This window comes from Copadichromis virginalis, linkage group LG13 (genome assembly GCF_057382275.1).
Source record: "Copadichromis virginalis isolate Kocher_CV1m ecotype Utaka linkage group LG13, C_Virginalis_male_GT1.1, whole genome shotgun sequence".
In the NCBI taxonomy this organism is placed as follows: Eukaryota; Metazoa; Chordata; class Actinopteri; order Cichliformes; family Cichlidae; genus Copadichromis; species Copadichromis virginalis.
The window spans coordinates 2408317-2426249 of NC_140630.1; the positions used below are offsets into that span (position 1 = coordinate 2408317).

The 17933-nt window shown below is 42.4% G+C and overlaps 1 protein-coding gene across 6 annotated transcripts in view; it reads left to right on the forward strand.

The window, feature by feature from the left end:
• Window positions 1-15039, forward strand: part of LOC146695003 (LIM domain-binding protein 3-like) — a 31875-nt gene extending 16836 nt beyond the window's left edge. For 2 of the 6 annotated variants that reach the window (XM_085476904.1, XM_085476905.1), the window contains 10 exons: window positions 1827-2015; window positions 4075-4238; window positions 4456-4495; window positions 7610-7666; window positions 9485-9753; window positions 9831-10224; window positions 10408-10588; window positions 10734-10854; window positions 11190-11305; window positions 11414-15039. In XM_085476904.1, the coding sequence (XP_085333030.1) occupies window positions 1827-2015; window positions 4075-4238; window positions 4456-4495; window positions 7610-7666; window positions 9485-9753; window positions 9831-10224; window positions 10408-10588; window positions 10734-10854; window positions 11190-11305; window positions 11414-11503 (1621 nt within the window). In that variant the 3' untranslated portion in view covers window positions 11504-15039. Of the gene's footprint in view, window positions 1-1826; window positions 2016-4074; window positions 4245-4455; window positions 4496-7609; window positions 7667-9484; window positions 9754-9830; window positions 10225-10407; window positions 10589-10733; window positions 10855-11189; window positions 11306-11413 lie in introns of all 6 variants that reach the window. The other 4 variants (XM_085476910.1, XM_085476906.1, XM_085476908.1 and 1 more) reach the window with 4 other exon arrangements.
• The last annotated feature ends 2894 nt before the right edge of the window (window positions 15040-17933 follow it).

Genomic DNA, 17933 nt, shown 5'->3' on the forward strand with positions numbered 1-17933 from the left:
AGAATAAAAGCCTGCTAGAGCGTGAGAAGCTTCAGCCTTCAGGTTGTTTTTGTGCAGCAGTGAAGTGGACTAAATGTCAGCTGTGTTCCTGCTCTGATACGTTTGTGTTCTGGGATTAAAGGTCATGGTTTGACGCACTGCTTAAATGAGCTGCTGTGACGTTTTGCGGTGGACGCATGCGAATGTTTCAAGCATGAAATTTAAAGCATCGTCAGTCGTTTCTAACCAATGTGCAGAAACCAGTTTGGGTTTTGTTGAAGTGGAAATAAGACTTTTCCTTTTTCTCTGCAGCTGTAAAGACCATCGCTCATGTTGTATTTATTACCCACAAAAAAATGACCTAATTTTATAGGAGTGGTTTCAGCTTGTGTCCAGTGAGTCCTTTGGAAGTCCAATATTTGCAGAAAAAAGGGTTAAATTTAGTATTTTTATCAGCGTTTTGCAGCAACAAGCTTTGAGGTAGATTCATCTAATGGTTCAGCATCTGCAGTGTGGCACGAATTTATTAGACGGTCACCAGAGTTCATGTGACAGCTGCTTAATCCACCTGTATGCACGAGCTCTGTTATCAGTTAGATTAACTATATAATTATGTTTGTTATCTGTGGATTTTAAATGTACTCAAAAGACAGAAAAAAATTATAGTTTTCTGCTTAAGATACAAAATTAGTCATTTACTCATTACTATTATTATTATTATCATTATTATTATTATGATGATTATTAATAATCATCATCATCATAATAATAATGATAATCTGCATGTCTGAACATGAAGATTATCATTATTATTATTATTATTATTATCATTATTATGATTATGATTATTATTATGATGATTATGATTATGATTATTAATAATAATAATAATAATAATCTGCATGTCTGAACATGCAGATTATTATTATCATGATTATGATTATTATGATTATGATTATTATGATTATGATTATGATTATTATGATTATGATTATGATTATTATTAATAATAATAATAATAATAATAATAATCTGCATGTCTGAACATGCAGATTGTAAAAACTTGGTTTGAATTTTGGTTTGATTATTATTGAAAGTTGTACCTTCACAAATTTGGCTATAAAATATTCACTTTTTTGTTTTCCCCAAAAACTATTGATCTGATATTTTTGTTATTGACAGATTTTCTTGTTTTCTTGATTCATGAGAGGTGATTTAATAAACACGTTATAGTTGTACTTTACAGTCATGTGGAGAATTTATTATTATTATTATTATTATTATTAGCCTTAAAAAACATATACATAAAAAACAGATATATTCCTGATATTTGTTGTTATTATCTAGAGCATAATGCACTAAAAACAAAAGATTCTTCACCCTCATGAATGTGAAGCAGACTGAAGCAGATGAAATCTATTAAATCAAAGGTTCTTTTGTTCAAATTAATTAAGGAAGACCTGCTTGGTATTAACAGTTAATCCTGTGAACCTCAATCACACAAATCTAATTTATATTTAATGGAATCTGTTTTACAACATACATTTTTTACATGTAATCAAATGAATCAAAGTCAGCATAATTTTTGAGTCTGAGTGGGCGGAGAACCGATCGCTGTGGGACGCCACTCAGAGTTTTCTGTAGTCTGTCGTGATGCTGTGGGTGGGGTTTCCACCTTAAATGGAGATTCTGTTGGAAACATTCAGCTTTAGCCTGAAAACTTTAGCCTCACTAGTCCGTCTGCTGTGAGCATGACAAACCCATCACCTTCACCCACACGCCTCACCTCCGTCCCTCCATCGCCTCCTTTATCTCCACCTTTTCCCCTCCTCTTCCCCACCCGACAGTGCCGGCTTCAATCCCAGCGTGCTGATGGACTCCGCCCTCTCCACCAGCAAGCCCATTGAAGTAAAAGGCCCCGGCGGTAAGGCCACCATCATCCACGCCCAGTACAACACGCCCATCAGTATGTATTCACAGGACTCCATCATGGACGCCATCGCGGGACAAACACAGACCAAGGGCCACGACGCTGGGTATGAACACCACCTCCTCCTCCCTCTCCACGTCCTCCTTCCATCTTTCTACGTTGACTTATCTCTAATTCTTCCTCCTGACATCCTCATCTTCCTCTTCTGTACCCACGTGCACCCCTCAACCCTGCCACCAGTTTTTTACACTCAGTATCAAAAACATCAAAAGCCACAACACCACCTGGTAATGACTAACACAGTTACTATCAGTCCTGCTGAGGGCTGATCATCCATATTTGTAGTTTTCTAACACGTGGATGTGTTACAGGCAGCAGCGTTCAGTTTACAGGCTGATGCTTCGAGTACTCAACCCACAGATATTTCTTGATGAGAAATTACTTTTCATTTGTTGTTTTTGTCTTTTTCCCTTCGTTGCCTCTTCCTCCCTTTTCTTCTCTTTACTCTATTTAAGTGTCCTCCACCTGTCCTCTCCTTTCTGTCCGTCCTCTTTGGTCTCAGCCCGCTTCACGTCCGGCTCATCGCTGACACTGGTGGTGATGATTTTGGTGCTGCAATATTGTGCTGCCTGTTTGTGCACATGTGGGGAGAGGGGGACTTCTTCTGTGGTGGCTTCGAGGAACTGCTAAGGTTTCCGTGATATCAGAAAGCAGAATTTTTGGTTCGGGCTGCTCTGGGATCCTGTTTTTTTGTGCGTCGTGTGTTGTGTGGCTGAAGCCTCGGGTGTGCTGTGGGAGTCGGTCCGTATGAGGTGGACCAGTCCGAGTCAAATGTCCCCCAGAGAGACGTTCCCTCTGTCTGAGCAGGTCATCCCAATTTCTTCGCTCGTGATCACGTTTGACCCTGTTACCTATCGTCTTGTTGCCGAATGCATTTCCAGTCGCACTGATTTGTCAGAAACTGCTGATAAAGTCATGTTACTGCTGTGTTTTTGGTGGTGTCTTCCTCGCCTGCTCTTCCTCTGAGATGTAGCGCTGTCGCTGTGTACTGTCCCCCTCCAAAGGTCTCCATGCCCATTCTTTATTTCAGCCTCTCTAATTTTAGACCCCGATAAAGCCGCTCTTATTGAAATATAAGCCTGAATAAAACTACTCATCTGTACAGGAGGGGGCATCTCTGGAAAACCAATTACAGTCCAGTATGATATCCTCCTCCTCCCTCACCGTGCGTCCTTCACTGAGAGCCAGTAAAAGCTTTGGTTCCCCTGAGTTGTGTTAAAGCTTTGAAAGATCAAACATCAAACACAAGACAGAAACATGACACGTGTCACCAGAATCAGCCGACAGGCTGCAGTCCTGCAGGGCGGAGCCAAATACAGGTGCACTGCAGGTAGAGGGGCCTTAAAGAACAACAAAAGATTTCAAACTACTAAAAAAAACCTCAGAAAGATGGAAAACAACACAATGGTGTCATTAATAGTTTTTAATGTTAGCATCTGTAACCACAAAGAGACCCGAACATCCACACAAAGATTAAAAGACTGAAAACAGCCTGAAAGAGAAGAAACTGACTTCACAGCACAAACTGGTGGATGTTCAGAAAAATGACCAAAGCTGCAAAAACCCTGCCGAGGTTTCCGTTTATAAGAGAGAGCCAATCAGAAGCAAGCAGGCAGAACAGCTGGTTTCAAACAGGGTGAGCTGCTGCGAGGTGCAGGACAAGACAAAGAACATAAATAAGGAAGTAGAAATGAGCAGAAAGGTTCAGGTCTGCCTGGGCTGGACAAAAAAAAGAGACAGAAAAACAGATGGAATAAAGTCACAAAGATGCACAAATTAAACACGTGAGATACACAAAGAGACTCAAAGCTGAATGTTCTGAGCCTCTTTCTGTGTTTTATCTCCGTTTGTTCCTTTTTCTAACAAACCGTCCTCAGACATGCGAGTCCGGCTTCCTCTTTGCTCCATCACCTTCAGTAACGTTTTGTTCGTGTGACCTTTGAAATATCAGATATTTAATTCCAGGGTTAAAAGGACGTCAAAACTTTGGGCAGGGAAAACTTGTTTCCGTTCACTGCTGGGCCCACAGCTCGTGCTTCACTGTCTCTTTATTTTTCACTCGCTTTGGTCGTGGGCGACGTGGCGCCCCCTGTCTGTGGTCCCAGTTCTGTCCCAGTCATGGACCGCCTCGTGGACAGCGCCTCGCTGGTCTATCAGGCCGTCCAGAGCACAGAGAAGGACCCGGAGCTGAGCGAATGGAGCCGCCGCAGCACCAACGTGCAGTCCAAGTCCTTCCAGGTCCTGGCCCACATGACCGGCACCGAGTCCTGTAAGTGTCCTCTTCCTCCTCTTCCTCCTCTTCCTCTTCCCCGTATTATCCTCAATTATTTAAAAGAGCAAATAAAAGCAAGAACAGACTCATGTATGTTTCCATACAAACAAAGGTGTGTAATTAGAGTAAACGATTACCTGTGGGAATGATTTTAAAGTTAAATCTGATCATCAGGTGCTCAGTGTCGCCCCCCTCTCCTCTGTTTCTGTTACAGCGCTCACTGAAGAGGAGGCGGCGGCTGTGAAGAGGAGCAGGTAGGCAGCAGAGCTCCAGTAGTCAGCTGCTGACCCCCTCACCTGTAGTCTCGACCTCATCTGCCCCGGACATGAGAACACCTGCACAGGTGGTCTCTGTTTGAGGCTCTGATATATACGTAAACGCGATGTGATTGGTTGGTGTCTGAAGCCTTTTGAATCTGCTCACGTGTAATGAGCTCATGTGACCAGCAGGAGGGGACACCGGACTGTGTGTGTGTGTGTGTACCTGTTTCGACGTCCTTGTGGGGACAGTGTTCGTCCTCACGGGTTTGAAGGCATTTTTGAGGCTCATAGTGTGGGTTTAGTCTCAGGGTTACAGTTAGGTTATGGCTGGGGTTCATTTTTGGTTGAGGTGAGTAGCTAGGGATTCTGTCAAATAGATGTCCTCACTGAGATATCAAAACGAGAATGTGTGTGTGTGTATTTGCTCAGAGGAAACATCATTTAAAAAATTGGTGGGGCACCACGAGGGACTCCCCGCCTCTTTGGTCCTTTCTTTATTGATTACTGGTAACTGGTGTTGATTGGTTAAAGAGAGAAAACCAGTGTGCAGAGGAGAGTCATCCTCCAGCTCTTTATTGTCACGTTTAGCCGAGGCAGGAAAAATTGAAAGTCAAGCAAAAACCGCAAACGTGACAAAGCAGACTTTTTACTCTCAGCCTGTGTGACGTCATACAGTCAAACTAAAGTATGCAGCCTGCAGGTACTCGACACTCTGCAGGACTCTGCAGACATCAGGTTATCAACAGGCGGTGAAGCTCACAGCTCGCAGTTAAAATCTCCACATTTCACCTGCAGAAACATGAACAGCTGAGACTGTCAGGTTTGGAGCATGCCCAGTTTAAACAGGCTGCTGTGAGTTAGCATGTGCAAATAAGTGTCTGTGTTTAAGAGTTTTGGGTCTAATGCTGGTTTCAGGGATCAGGTGCCTCAGACGGCAGACACATGGCTACTTATATCTCAGTTACACCACCTTAAACCTTGCGTGGCTCAGAAGTCCTAAACAGGGCTTTATGTGGCCGAGGACAGTCTAAGAGTCCGCGCTGTCAGACAAGCCAGGTGTGGTGAGCTGGAGGTGAGGGCTGGGCCGAACGTCCGCTGACGACCTCTGAAGGTGTCACTGCCCTCAGTCTGTTTTCCATGACTTCCTGTTTCCCCAGCGGCTCGTCTGAAATCTCATCACAGCCGAGTCTCCGAGAGGACGACCCCGCCCCACCCGTACAGCCCGTCCCAGCTCTGATGGATGGAGCTTTCTATTCTCCGTGCACTTATTTAATCAACCCTCCATTATGCACCATCGATCTCTGCCCCCCCCCCCTAATTTGGACTGAAATACAACCTCCTCCCCCTCAAAGCTCCGGCTCCCCTCTGTCCTTCGTCAGAGTCCATACGCCGTCCAATGACTCACCGTGAATCAATAGGAGCAGAGGTCAAGCTTTTATCCGCCAATAAAGAGACTGTGTGCTTTTTTTCTCTTTAGCTGTAAGTCATCAAGGAGGAAGCAGCTGGATTAGACTCACAGGGCTGAGCTGGAAGCCTCAAAGCAGAGAAGCAAAGACACAGAAAGAAAATTTTCACTGCAAAATCCAGCTTCATGATCCCGATCATGCTGGGAAATGGAAAAATCTATCAGTTAAAGGTGGTTTATTCTGCTTATCTCAGGATCTGTGTTCTTATTCTGGCACAAGTTTTAATTATTTCTTATTTATCTGAATGGCTTTGTGCAGCAAAGTCCTCAGCCTGAAACAAGGAGCTGGTGTCTGTACACCTCTAATGTAGAATGACTAGTGCTGACTGGCTTATCTCTGACTAACAAACACATGTTGGTTGGCTAAATATAAAATCCTTTGTCTTATTCCTCTGTCCATGGAAAGAAAAACTGAGTAGAAGCAAATAAATTAGGTTTTTAAAAGCCTTTCTGAAGTAGCTTTGCATGTTTCACAAATCAAAATAATCTATCGTGTGCAGGAAAACACTCTCAGAATAAAAGTTTATGTCCTACGATGTCTCTCTGTTCCTTTAAAGCAGAGCTAATCTGTTAAATAGAAGCTCTGCAGCTTTGCATGAGTCACAGTTCATCCTGCGTCTGAAACAAGCTGTTTTAGCTCCTCCTCCTGCATTTAGGCCAAGTTTGGTGGGTGTGGCTTTGGCGTCTGCGATGACTATATTAGGAATATCCACCCTCTATGACACCATCCAGATCCAAGAGGAAAAAACTGAGATAATCAGAGTGTTTAAGCCCACCTGGGCTTACGCTGACTTCTTTTCATGCAGGTCTGTGCAGCTTAAACAGCTTCATCGATGATTATAAGAGACACAGTGACAAGGTTGCAAAGAGTGCAAGGAAGAAGAAAATCAAGGGGTTAAGAGCTGAGATCAGCCATGACATCAGCACACGACGGGACACGGGGAATAAAACAGAGTTCAGTAAAATAAAATAAAAACCTGGACAAATGGTCTATTTGCTCAGCAGGAAATAATAATCACCTCTTGGCTCTCCAAAGCTTTGGTGTGTTGATGTGATTTTTTTAAGGATATATGCTCCCAGACTTTCAGTGTTGCATTCACGTGCTGAAGGGAGAGTCTGACATGTGGGTTTCATCTGCTTGTTTTTCGGCTTTTTGTTGTTTCTTCATTTGCTGGAGTTACACTGAACTAAATCCACATAGTTGTCACGCTTCAGAGCCATTACTGTCTTTCAGGAACCACATCTGAGTGATCGTGTCAGAGTTTCCTCTGGTTTGATCTCTGTGCTTTGTACAAATGTTTTTGCAGAATAGAAAAAAACCTTTTTGACATTTGAGCCAATGTTTCTGAGACCAAAGCAGCGAGGTGACGTCATCCTGTCGGCTGTCTTTAAGCTGTCTGGCAGTTTCCTGAAGGATCTTCTGTCTGTGGCGTTGTTGGTCTGGTGAAGGCGATGAAGTTTCTTATTTTTGGGTCTTTGGGTCCTGATTTGATTATTGATTATTTGTTAGACAGAAAGAAAAAGGTTGATGGTCAATCCGAGTCGCACCTGAGTAACATCATGGGGGAGAGAGCGGGGGTCAGGATGGGGACGTAGCGTCTCAGTTTGGATGACCTCTGCTGCTGTTGTCTCTATGCCCGCAGCCTGAAGAGACAGCCTGCCGCTGGTTTCGGCCTCCAGTACAGAGCTGCAGTCTCCAGGTACAAACCCCTGCAGGCAGGTGCGCTCGCGGCCGTGGGCTTCACAGCACTCAGTAACACAGCAGCTGCTTTTAAACGGAGGCTTCTTCAGCTAAAACTCCTGGCAGCACACAAGTGGATTGTTAGGGTTTTGTGCACGGGTGGTGTTTGAACCCATAACTCTGGCAGTTCTGTCAGGATCATGTAACACCTGAGTAACAGTCAGTAACCTCACCATCATTTCATCAGCTGAATAACAGGCTGAGTCTCTGCTAACGCCCTCTGAAGGAAGGACCTTAAAGCTTTTGTTGCTGTTTGTTAATGAAGCTGAATTCAGTTTTGGTTTGAAGCCCTCTACCCTAACACTAACCTTGTTTACATCAGGTAAGTCTGATACAGCTAAGCTGCTGCTAAACACCCAGACCTGAGACTGATACCCCCAGAAAGAAAAACTGCAGGTTTACACCCCAAAACCTGTCAACACTTCTTGAAAGAGGACCCTTTGTGCTTCTGTCCTGCTCAACATTTTATTCTTTCTTTCAAACAAGCTGTTGATGCTAGTTTCTATATGCTTGTTGTCTGTGACAATATTATATTGACACATCCAGAGAGTGTAAAAACATCATAAACATTCGAATCACTCCAAAGCCCAACTTTTGGCTCACAAATTACATTTTTGATTCATAAAACAGTGCAGCAGCCTGGCTGTAATCACTGTTTACTGCAACTTATCTATATTCAGATGACGATTCACAGTTAGAACCAGTTTAAGAGCATTTTTGACTCAGTCCAGGATGCAAACCAAACCTGAATGTGGTCTGTAGAGGTTTCTGTTTAAAAACAGTGAGTATCTGCACCTCAGGGGATGCTTGGAAGCCTAGACTAACCCTAACCGCCATATTCACAAAAATTAGAAGAAAGGTTAGTTAAACAGTTTAGAGAGAAATTTAAAACCAGCAGAAACAGTTACCTAAACCCGAAAAGCACATGGTTAACACTAAAATCAGCAAAACTGCTGAAAGAGTTCAATGTTATGGGTCATTTTTTAGCTGAAAATTCATAAATATATAGAAAAAGTGAAAATAGTTAAATGTGCTCTAGAAAAGCTAGCTAGAAATTAAATTGATTGTTGAAATGTAGTTCAAATTAATAGCTCCACTGATGGAGCTATTAATTTTTAAAAAGTTTTTAAAAGCGTTTCTGATCCACTCTAATCACATGGATAAATGACTACATAATATAAATACTACATGTATATAGTATTTGTTTGACTCTAAGCTCTGCAGAAGATTTCCTATGTACCCAGCTCTACTGTGTGTGTAACAACAGCAAAACTTTATCTTTATCTTAAATATCTGATATAGCTAATGAAATGCACGAACATGTAAGCATGTCAAAGACATCAATAATATCAGCTAAAACTTCATTCAATGTTGGAATATTTATCAAAGTAAATCTAGTGAATTCCACATATATTAGATGGAAACTGCTAGAAGAAAGCATTAAATTCTTAATAACACAGTGTTACAGCCTAAAAGTCAGACACAACAATGAAAAACGCATCTTTCAGGATCTTTACACCCATTGATGAGATTACAATTTGAGTCAGTGTTGATGACTAACTTAGCTTGTGGTTCGAAACATGCTTAGCTTAGTTAAAGTTTTTTTTGAGTACAACCTGAAGTAGTTAATACCATAACTACCACTGAGGCTAACTACTTGAGGCTCACTATGACTAAAAATCCCGGACGAGCCCCCAAGTACAAAACTGAACCTGATGACAGAACCATTTGGAAATCATTCTAAATAGGTAATAATGACATTTCTTTCCCTCTCCAGCCAGTACGGTGCACATCCTACCATGCAGCCGGCGCCACAAGTTCCACACCCACAGCAGTACCAGCCAATACCACAGCAATACCAACATGCACCTATGCAGCAAGCTCCACAAGCTCGGCCCCCACAGCAGTATCAACCAATGCCACAGCAGTACCAACAACCACCCACACAGCAGGCTCCACCCACTCAACAGAGCTCAATTCAGATCCCTGTTGGCTCCGCCCCCCCTAAGGTAGTCAGTACTGCCTGCATCTACCCTTCACAGCCAGGTGAGTTTCTGTTTTGTTTATATTAACTTGCACATATAATATTTATATACACATATTTATACTTCTTCCACCCACAGCACCACCTATGGCTCCAGCTGCAGTGCCACCGCAGCACCGCCCTCCAGCCGCCGCCCCGGCCCCGCTTCTGGCTGCTCCAGCATCCTCCAACAGACCCCCGTGGGTGACCGACTCAAACTTCGCTGATAAGTTCGACCCCGGCAAGACCACCTCCAGCACCATCAAGGTGCAGCCACTGCCCCAGGCCGCCCCTCCCCCACCAGCGTACATCCCTAACCCCTCCCCTGCTGGGCATGCAGCTCCCAGCCCCGCCCCCATCACCCCCAGCCCTGGACCCATGACCTCTAGCCCCGCCCCCTTTCCACCTGTGGCCAGAGGCGTGGCCCAAAGAGCGGAGAGGTTTGCAGCCAGCAGTCGCACGCCTCTATGCGGGGCCTGCAACAGCGTCATCAGGTAACGCACTGACACACTTCTGGAGCCTCAAGTGGAGATCAGAGGAACTGCAGCTGTTGGTGCTTTATTATTTTGCTCCTGAGGTTCCTCCTTTGGGTTAAAACGAGTGACGTTAATGAAACGATGTCACTTTAAGGGCAAATTAAAATCAAATTACTTAAAATGCTGCTGCTGTTGTTGCAGGGGTCCATTCCTGGTGGCCCTCGGCCGGTCCTGGCACCCCGAGGAGTTTAACTGTCACTACTGCCACATGTCTCTGGCTGACGTCAGCTTCGTGGAGGAACAGAACAACGTGTACTGTGAGAACTGCTACGAAGAGTTTTTCGCCCCGACCTGCGCTCGCTGCAACACCAAGATCATGGGGGTGAGAAATTTTCAGACACCATTTCTGATTTTATTTTCCTTTATTTAATGTTATAAAACCATAAGTTTTGCACTGAAATGCCACCCATATGTGACACTAGAGGCTGATTAGACCTTATTAAATCTTGTCACGCTGTATGTCGCAGGAAGTGATGCACGCCCTACGGCAGACATGGCACACCACCTGCTTTGTGTGCGCTGCCTGTGGGAAAGCCTTTGGAAACAGCCTCTTCCACATGGAGGACGGAGAGCCGTACTGCGAGAAAGGTATGCCGACACCACGCCTTCATCACAGCTGCGAGAAAAGCTGCACAGACATCAGGCAGACACAAAAAACTGTCACATGCATCACGCTCAGAGAAGGAACTGCTAATCAGAGTCTCAGTGCAGCCCCTCAATTTTAACTCCTCTTTCTTTTGATTGGCCCTGCCCCCACAAACAACAAGTGTGTGGAGCTTCTGTGTGCCCTGTGTGACATCAAAAAGATCCAAGAGTAGAACAAAGTGTGTGAAACAGATTAACAGGGATTACGTACTTCATGATTCACTGTTTTTGGACTCACGGCTGCCATCTTCAACACTTCCTATCTCTGTGTCGCTCAGATTACATCGCGCTGTTCAGCACTAAGTGTCATGGGTGCGACTTCCCAGTGGAAGCTGGCGATAAGTTCATCGAGGCTCTGGGTCACACCTGGCACGATACCTGCTTTGTTTGTGCGGTAAGGACCACGAGCAGCTGGGTCTGAGGGGGTCCGGTTGTTTAAATCTTCGATGCAGGGGAGCAGAGGTCAGTTTGAAGTTTTTCACCCCGGTTTTCTCGTCTGCAGGTCTGCCACGTGAACCTCGAGGGTCAGCCCTTCTACTCAAAGAAAGATAAACCTCTGTGCAAGAAGCACGCTCACGCCATCAACGTGTAAACCCGCCGGATCACGCCTCATCACGCCACCAACATGTGTGGAAACGCTGGGTTTTTTTCTTTTTTTTGTGCAAATTTCAAATTTCTGCTGCCTGATGATTCTGCTTCAGATCCATCCGACCCGTCGCATCACGGACTGTGGTTTATTTTTCTACCCGAAAAAGTGTGTGTGTGTGTGAGAGACTGCTGAGCTGCAGAAATACAGGTGACTGTAGGGAGTCTGCAAGGTGCCAAATTAAATATTATATTTTTTAGTGTTTAATAATAATAATCAAACTTATAACAACAAAAATATTAAACTGGCTAAGCTATGCAATAAGGATTAAATAGATATTTAAGTAAGTCTAAATAATAATATTATAATATGAGGAAGAAATTCTTTCTAATAAATATCAATAACAGAGTGTATGAAGTATGTTTATTTTTCTCTTAAACACGGGGTTAAAGTAGTGGCATATTTAGGGTTAAGAGGGTTAAGAGAGTTTTTTTTAATTATTTTGATAAAATTATTTTCATGAAAAAAAATGTCAGAAATAAAAATTATAAAGTTTTATTAGTACTTTTTTTTGGCTTGGTTTGTAGTGTTTAAAATTTCAAGTTAACTTGTGAATTATTTCATATGAATGAAATTACAAATTTATTATAATTAAACTTTGTAGAGTGGCACTCTCTGGACTCCGTATAGCGGATATTGTTCTCACCATTTTTGGACTATTTTTGGTAATGTGCCTCTGTTGACTGTTTGAATGCGACTTTAATATTTTTATTTCCCTTTTAGACTAAAATAAAATTATACGAAAGTTTTTATGAGGCAATACGAAGTGAAACAACAGACTGCAGAGAAGCTGAAAAATCTATAAACAGCAGCAAATTGGAGATAAAAAAGACTGAAAAGTGTTTCTGACGTTGCAACCTGTCGTCACTACTCCGACTCTGGGGGCATGAACACACGACAGGTGACACATTTCTGTGGCCCCGCCTGAGCAGGTGAACCTCCAGATGTTTTAAATGTGAAAACCGCATCTAAACGCACAGAGATACTGTGTGAGTGACGGAGTCTAGATAAACTGGAAACGTTAAACTGACCACAGAAGCTGTTGGGCTCCAAGTGCAGGTGTGCTTCTGCTCTCACGCCGCACTAAGGTGCATTTGGACTTGTTTGTTCAGGTGAACCTGCTCAGGTGAGACAGCTCTTCGACTTCACGTGCTTCGGGGGGAGAAATAACCTTGAATTTCATATTTATTCGACAGTGTGATCTTTATTGAGACGCTAGTATATCGTCACTGCTGCGTGCAAATGATTAGTTATTTGATTCATGTTTGTTTCAGAGCGTTTGGCATCACGTGGTTAAGTTTAAGTACTGATTTCATGATGATTTATGTGTGTGTGTGTTTTAACTACACTGTAAATGTGATAACCTTAGTCTGACTGTTAACAACACAATGGCTCCGCCCACACTGCAGACCGTGAATCCTCCCAAATCTGAAAAAGATTAGACTTTGTATTTTCTTTATTTTTTTTGTGGCATCAAACATGTGGCTGCTCTCATGGTTGTAAAACACAGAATAATCTTATATGTACTTAGATCATTACAGTTGGGGAAACGGACTTCAGTGAAGGTTTTTAAAAGCGTTTCTCTGTTAATTTTCATACGTTTTTAATACAAAGACAGTTTTTAGGAGCCTCTCTTGGCCATTAAAGGAACATCAGCAAACCACAACTTAATTCAGATCTTTCATTTGACTTGTTCTCTGCTAAGACTTAATCATTAAGCACATAAAGACTTTTTTACATTTTAAAAACTACGCCATGGTTCATGTTCTAATAACCAGTCACCCTATTTTAGCGTCCTCCTGTGGCCACTAGAAGAAGTGCAGCTAAGCAAACAGAAACTCTTGGTGTATTAAAAAATTCTGTAAACAGAAGAAGCATTGTGTTTCTGAAAGCTGGATTTTCCTTTAAAAAAATCTACGTTTTTGTTTTTTTACTTTGTTCCGCTTTTGTCATTAAAGGCAGCATGTTTTAGCACCACCTAGTGGCCAACAACAGAGCAAACCACAATGTAATTCAATTCCAGTCCTTTGTTGAGTTAAACTCCGTTGTAATGTTGGGTTGTGTTCAGTGGTTGAGAGGAGGCGGTCGAAACCTTAGCAGGATAGCAGGAAGAATACACGATCACACTGGTACTGGGAATTCCACAGCATATCCGTTAATGCACCTCCTCTTCATCAACCATACAAGGCCCGGTTGAACGGCTGCTACTTATCAAACATGACACACAGTGTTCATACAGCCCGTAACGTTGCAAAGGTTTCTGGAGAGCAAGCACTTTGTTCCCATAAATCAGAGAGGGCAGTGGTGCACACTAATGACCTCATAACCCCTTGACTTATGTTACATTAAAGAGACACCACACCACTGTGACTGTTACAAACTGAATAATAGAGTATATAAAATAATTAAAATCATCTGACTTTGTTTACTTCCCAAACTGATTTAACACTGCTGTGGTGTTTTAGTGGCCTCTGGTGGTGATTAGAGGAAGTGCAATTGCGCAAATGGAACTTTCATTATATTAAATCATTCTATAAACAGAAAAGACTTTGTGATAAGTTTCTAAGAGATGAATTTAAAAAATGACTATAATGGGGGGTTTTGTTGTAATTTTTTCAAATGTAATTTTATTTTTGCATTTCACTACAAATCGTTTTGGGAACATCTAGAGGCCATGAGAGGAACCCCAACTAACCCCCATAACAATATAATATGATTCTTTTTTGAAAAATAAAATAAAACTCACATAAAAGAATGAAAAGCATCTGAACACACTTCGTATGTTATAGCAGCCTCAGGTGGCCACTAGAGGAACTGCAACTAAGCAAACAGAAACTTTCGGAATTGTGAAACGTTTGGTAAAAGAACAAGAGGAGCTTGGAACTAATTTTTATTTTATTTTTTTAAAGTACTACACTGTTTTCTGGAGAAAAATTTGATTTTTTCATCTTTAATTTGCTAGTACAGGCGAGGTGTTTTAGTTACACCTAGTGACCAGTAGAGGAACTGCAAATAAGTAAGCTTTTGGGTTGAGCACAGCTTATAAACTTTGGTTGTTGAGTAGTGTGAACGGAGCCTCTGATTCTTTGATTTAAACTTTAGTTTTATTCTGTGATTTAAATGAAAGCGTTTGTCTCCCTGCAGAGAACCGTGCCTTTGCTGAAATCCACCTCTGCTCGGTCTGACTGGCACACTGACCAGTTTGTGTGCCGGTGTACAGTTTTTACTCTGAATTGTACTTTTATACAGTTTGTGTGTTTTTCTGAGGATGAATGTGTGCATGCGGCATATCAGGATCAGTTTGTGAAAAAAAGACAAGCTAACGCGTCTGTTCACTGTTATTTTTGAGTGTTTGTAAGTAATGATGTCATACTGTGAGTGAAGAACTCTGCTTTACTTTTTGTTTAACAGGTTTTGAACATTTGAAGAGTTTTTGTGTTGCAGGTTGAATAAACTGAGCACTTCAAACACCTGGAAGCATCTTCTGGAAACATCTAATTGATTCATTTTTCTGATATGAAGATTTGTTTAAGAAGCAAGAAAATAAAAATATATTCAGCTCCTGAATGTGCAATCACAAATCAACAATTTTAAGCTAAAACTGAAATAATAAACTAAAACATATGAAATCTGGCAGGTGTTACAAAATGTTTCTACATTAAATTCAATTCAGTTTTATTTATACAGCGCCAAATCACAACAACAGTCGCCTCAAGGTCTTTATATTGTAAAGTAGATCGCACAATAATACATACAGAGAAAAACCCAACAATCATGTGACCCCCTATGAGCAGCACTTTGGCGACAGTGGGAAGGAAAAACTCCCTTTTAACAGGAAGAAACCTCCAGCAGAACCAGGCTCAGGGAGGGGCGGGGCCATCTGCTGTGATTGGTTGGGGAGAGAGAAGGAAGACAGGATAAAGACATGCTGTGGAAGAGAGACAGAGGTTAATAACAGATATGATTCAATGCAGAGAGGTCTGTTAATACATAGTGAGTGAAGAAGAAAAACTCAGTGCATCATGGGAATCCCTGGCAGCCTACGTCTATTGCAGCATAACTAAGGGAGGGTTCAGGGTCACCTGGTCCAGCCCTAACTATATGCTTTAGCAAAAAGGAAAGTTTGAAGCCTAATCTTGAAAGTAGAGATAGTGTCTGTCTCCTGAATCCAAACTGGAAGCTGGTTCCACAGAAGAGGGGCCTGAAAACTGAAGGCTCTGCCTCCCATTCTACTTTTAAATACTCTAGGAACAACAAGTAGGCCTGCAGAGCGAGAGCGAAGTGCTCTAATAGGGTGATATGGTACTACAAGGTCATTAACAGTGATGGGCACGCGTTACTGTAATCTGATTACTTTTTTCAAGTAACGAGTAAAGTAAGGGATTACTATTGCAAAAACGGTAATTAGATCCCCGTTACTTTCCCGTAGGAACGCTGCGTTACTGCGTTACTAAAACCGTTATTTTTCTGCAAGAGTATCTCATGACAGTGACGTAAGCGAGTGCGCCGTTCGTGACAACAGCTGTGTGCAGATCAACAGTGGATCATATATGAGTGCAGAGAGAGTATGAGCGTGCAGCGTTTAAAGCGTGGAAGTACTGACCTTACTTTGAGTTTGATTCCATAAAAAGTGACAAAAACATTAGTGTCCGCTGTGCGTGGGAAGAAAACTTCTCTTTACAGCGAAAAAACCCCTAAACTTCCAACAAGCACCGAGTAGCTACGACGTAATGGGAAACTCACAGAGAAACTCGCGGATTCTTCCACTGACCGCGGCACACCTGCACCAGGGTAAACCTCCGCCTGCCCCACTCCTGCTTTACAGGTGAAAATAGAGCAACAGGACCGCTGAGTCTTTGACTTTATTTATTTTCTGCTGTGTTTTACTTGCATCTATTTGAAAGACTGAGTGTAAACACACAAAATATTTTATTTTATGTGCTGGAATGTGCAGAAAATAGGTTTAAATGTTAAACTCTTCCAGTCAGAGAATGTTGCATATAATTACATTTTTGCTTGATGCATAAAGTTAAAAGATTAAAACTAATAAAACAAGTTTAAAAAAAAGATACTTTTCCATTTGATTACATTTTGTATGATGATTATGTAGAAAAAGTAGAATTGGGCTGAAAGATCTATCGCTTTATCACCTCTTCAGGTTGTAAATCGTGTTTTTAAAGAGTAACTAAGTAACTAAGTAATTAATTACTTTTGAAAATAAGTAATCAGTAAAGTAACCGGATTACTTTTTTGGGGAAGTAATCAGTAATTAGTTACTGATTACTTTTTTCAAGTAACTTCACCAACACTGGTCATTAAGACAAGATGGGGCCTGATTATTTAAGACCTTGTATGTGAGGAGCAGGATTTTGAATTCTGGATTTAACAGGAAGCCAAAACAGGAGAAATCTGCTCTCTCTTTCTAGTCCCTGTCAGGACTCTTGCTGCAGCATTTTGGATCAGCTGAAGGCTTTTCAGGGAGTTTTTAGGACATCCTGATAATAATGAATTACAGTCGTCCAGCCTGGAAGTAATAAATGCATGAACTAGTTTTTCAGCGTCACTCTGAGACAGGATATTTCTAATTTTAGAGATGTTGCGCAAATGGAAGAATGCAGTCTGATATATTTGTTTAATATGTGCGTTGAAGGACATGTCCTGGTCAAACATGACTCCAAGGTTCCTCACAGTGTTACTGGAGGACAAGGTAATGCCATCCAGAGGAAGAATCTGCTTAGATACCATATTTCTAAGCTTTTCAGGGCCGAGTACAATAACCTCAGTTTTATCTGAATTAAGAAGCAGAAAGTTAGCGGCCATCCAGGTCTTTATGTCTTTAAGACATTCCTGCAGTTTGACCTCAGCCTTTCCAAGCAAACCTTTGAAAACGCTTTAAAGGTTTGGTCGTTAGAAATAAACTTGAGTTCATCTGAAATGTTGCAGAGTTGCTATATTTACACTTACAAACACGTCACATGAGCGTCAGGCTAATCGAGCAGGGAGCCCCGCCCTCTGTCAGCTTGGATTAAGCTTTTGCACGTATGAAGCAGATGAGCTGTCAGATTTCTGCACGTTCAGCCTCTTTTTTAAATTGTTTGTAGACATTTTGGATGCGTAACCGTCCTCGTCTCTCCTCCGCAGCGGCTGGCCTCGGTCGGCCTGGACGCCAAGAACACGGTGTGTATCTGGGAGTGGAAGAGAGGGAAGATCCTGGCCACGGCCACGGGACACTCGGACAGGGTGAGAGCGTGCACCAATCAGCTTCCTCTGCAGTTAAGCCTCGCTGCTTGCCGCCGTCTGGCAAAGCCTCTGGGCGGTGCCGTCTGAGCGGGACAGAAAATCAGCGTGAAGCACCACACACCAATCAGATCTCAAT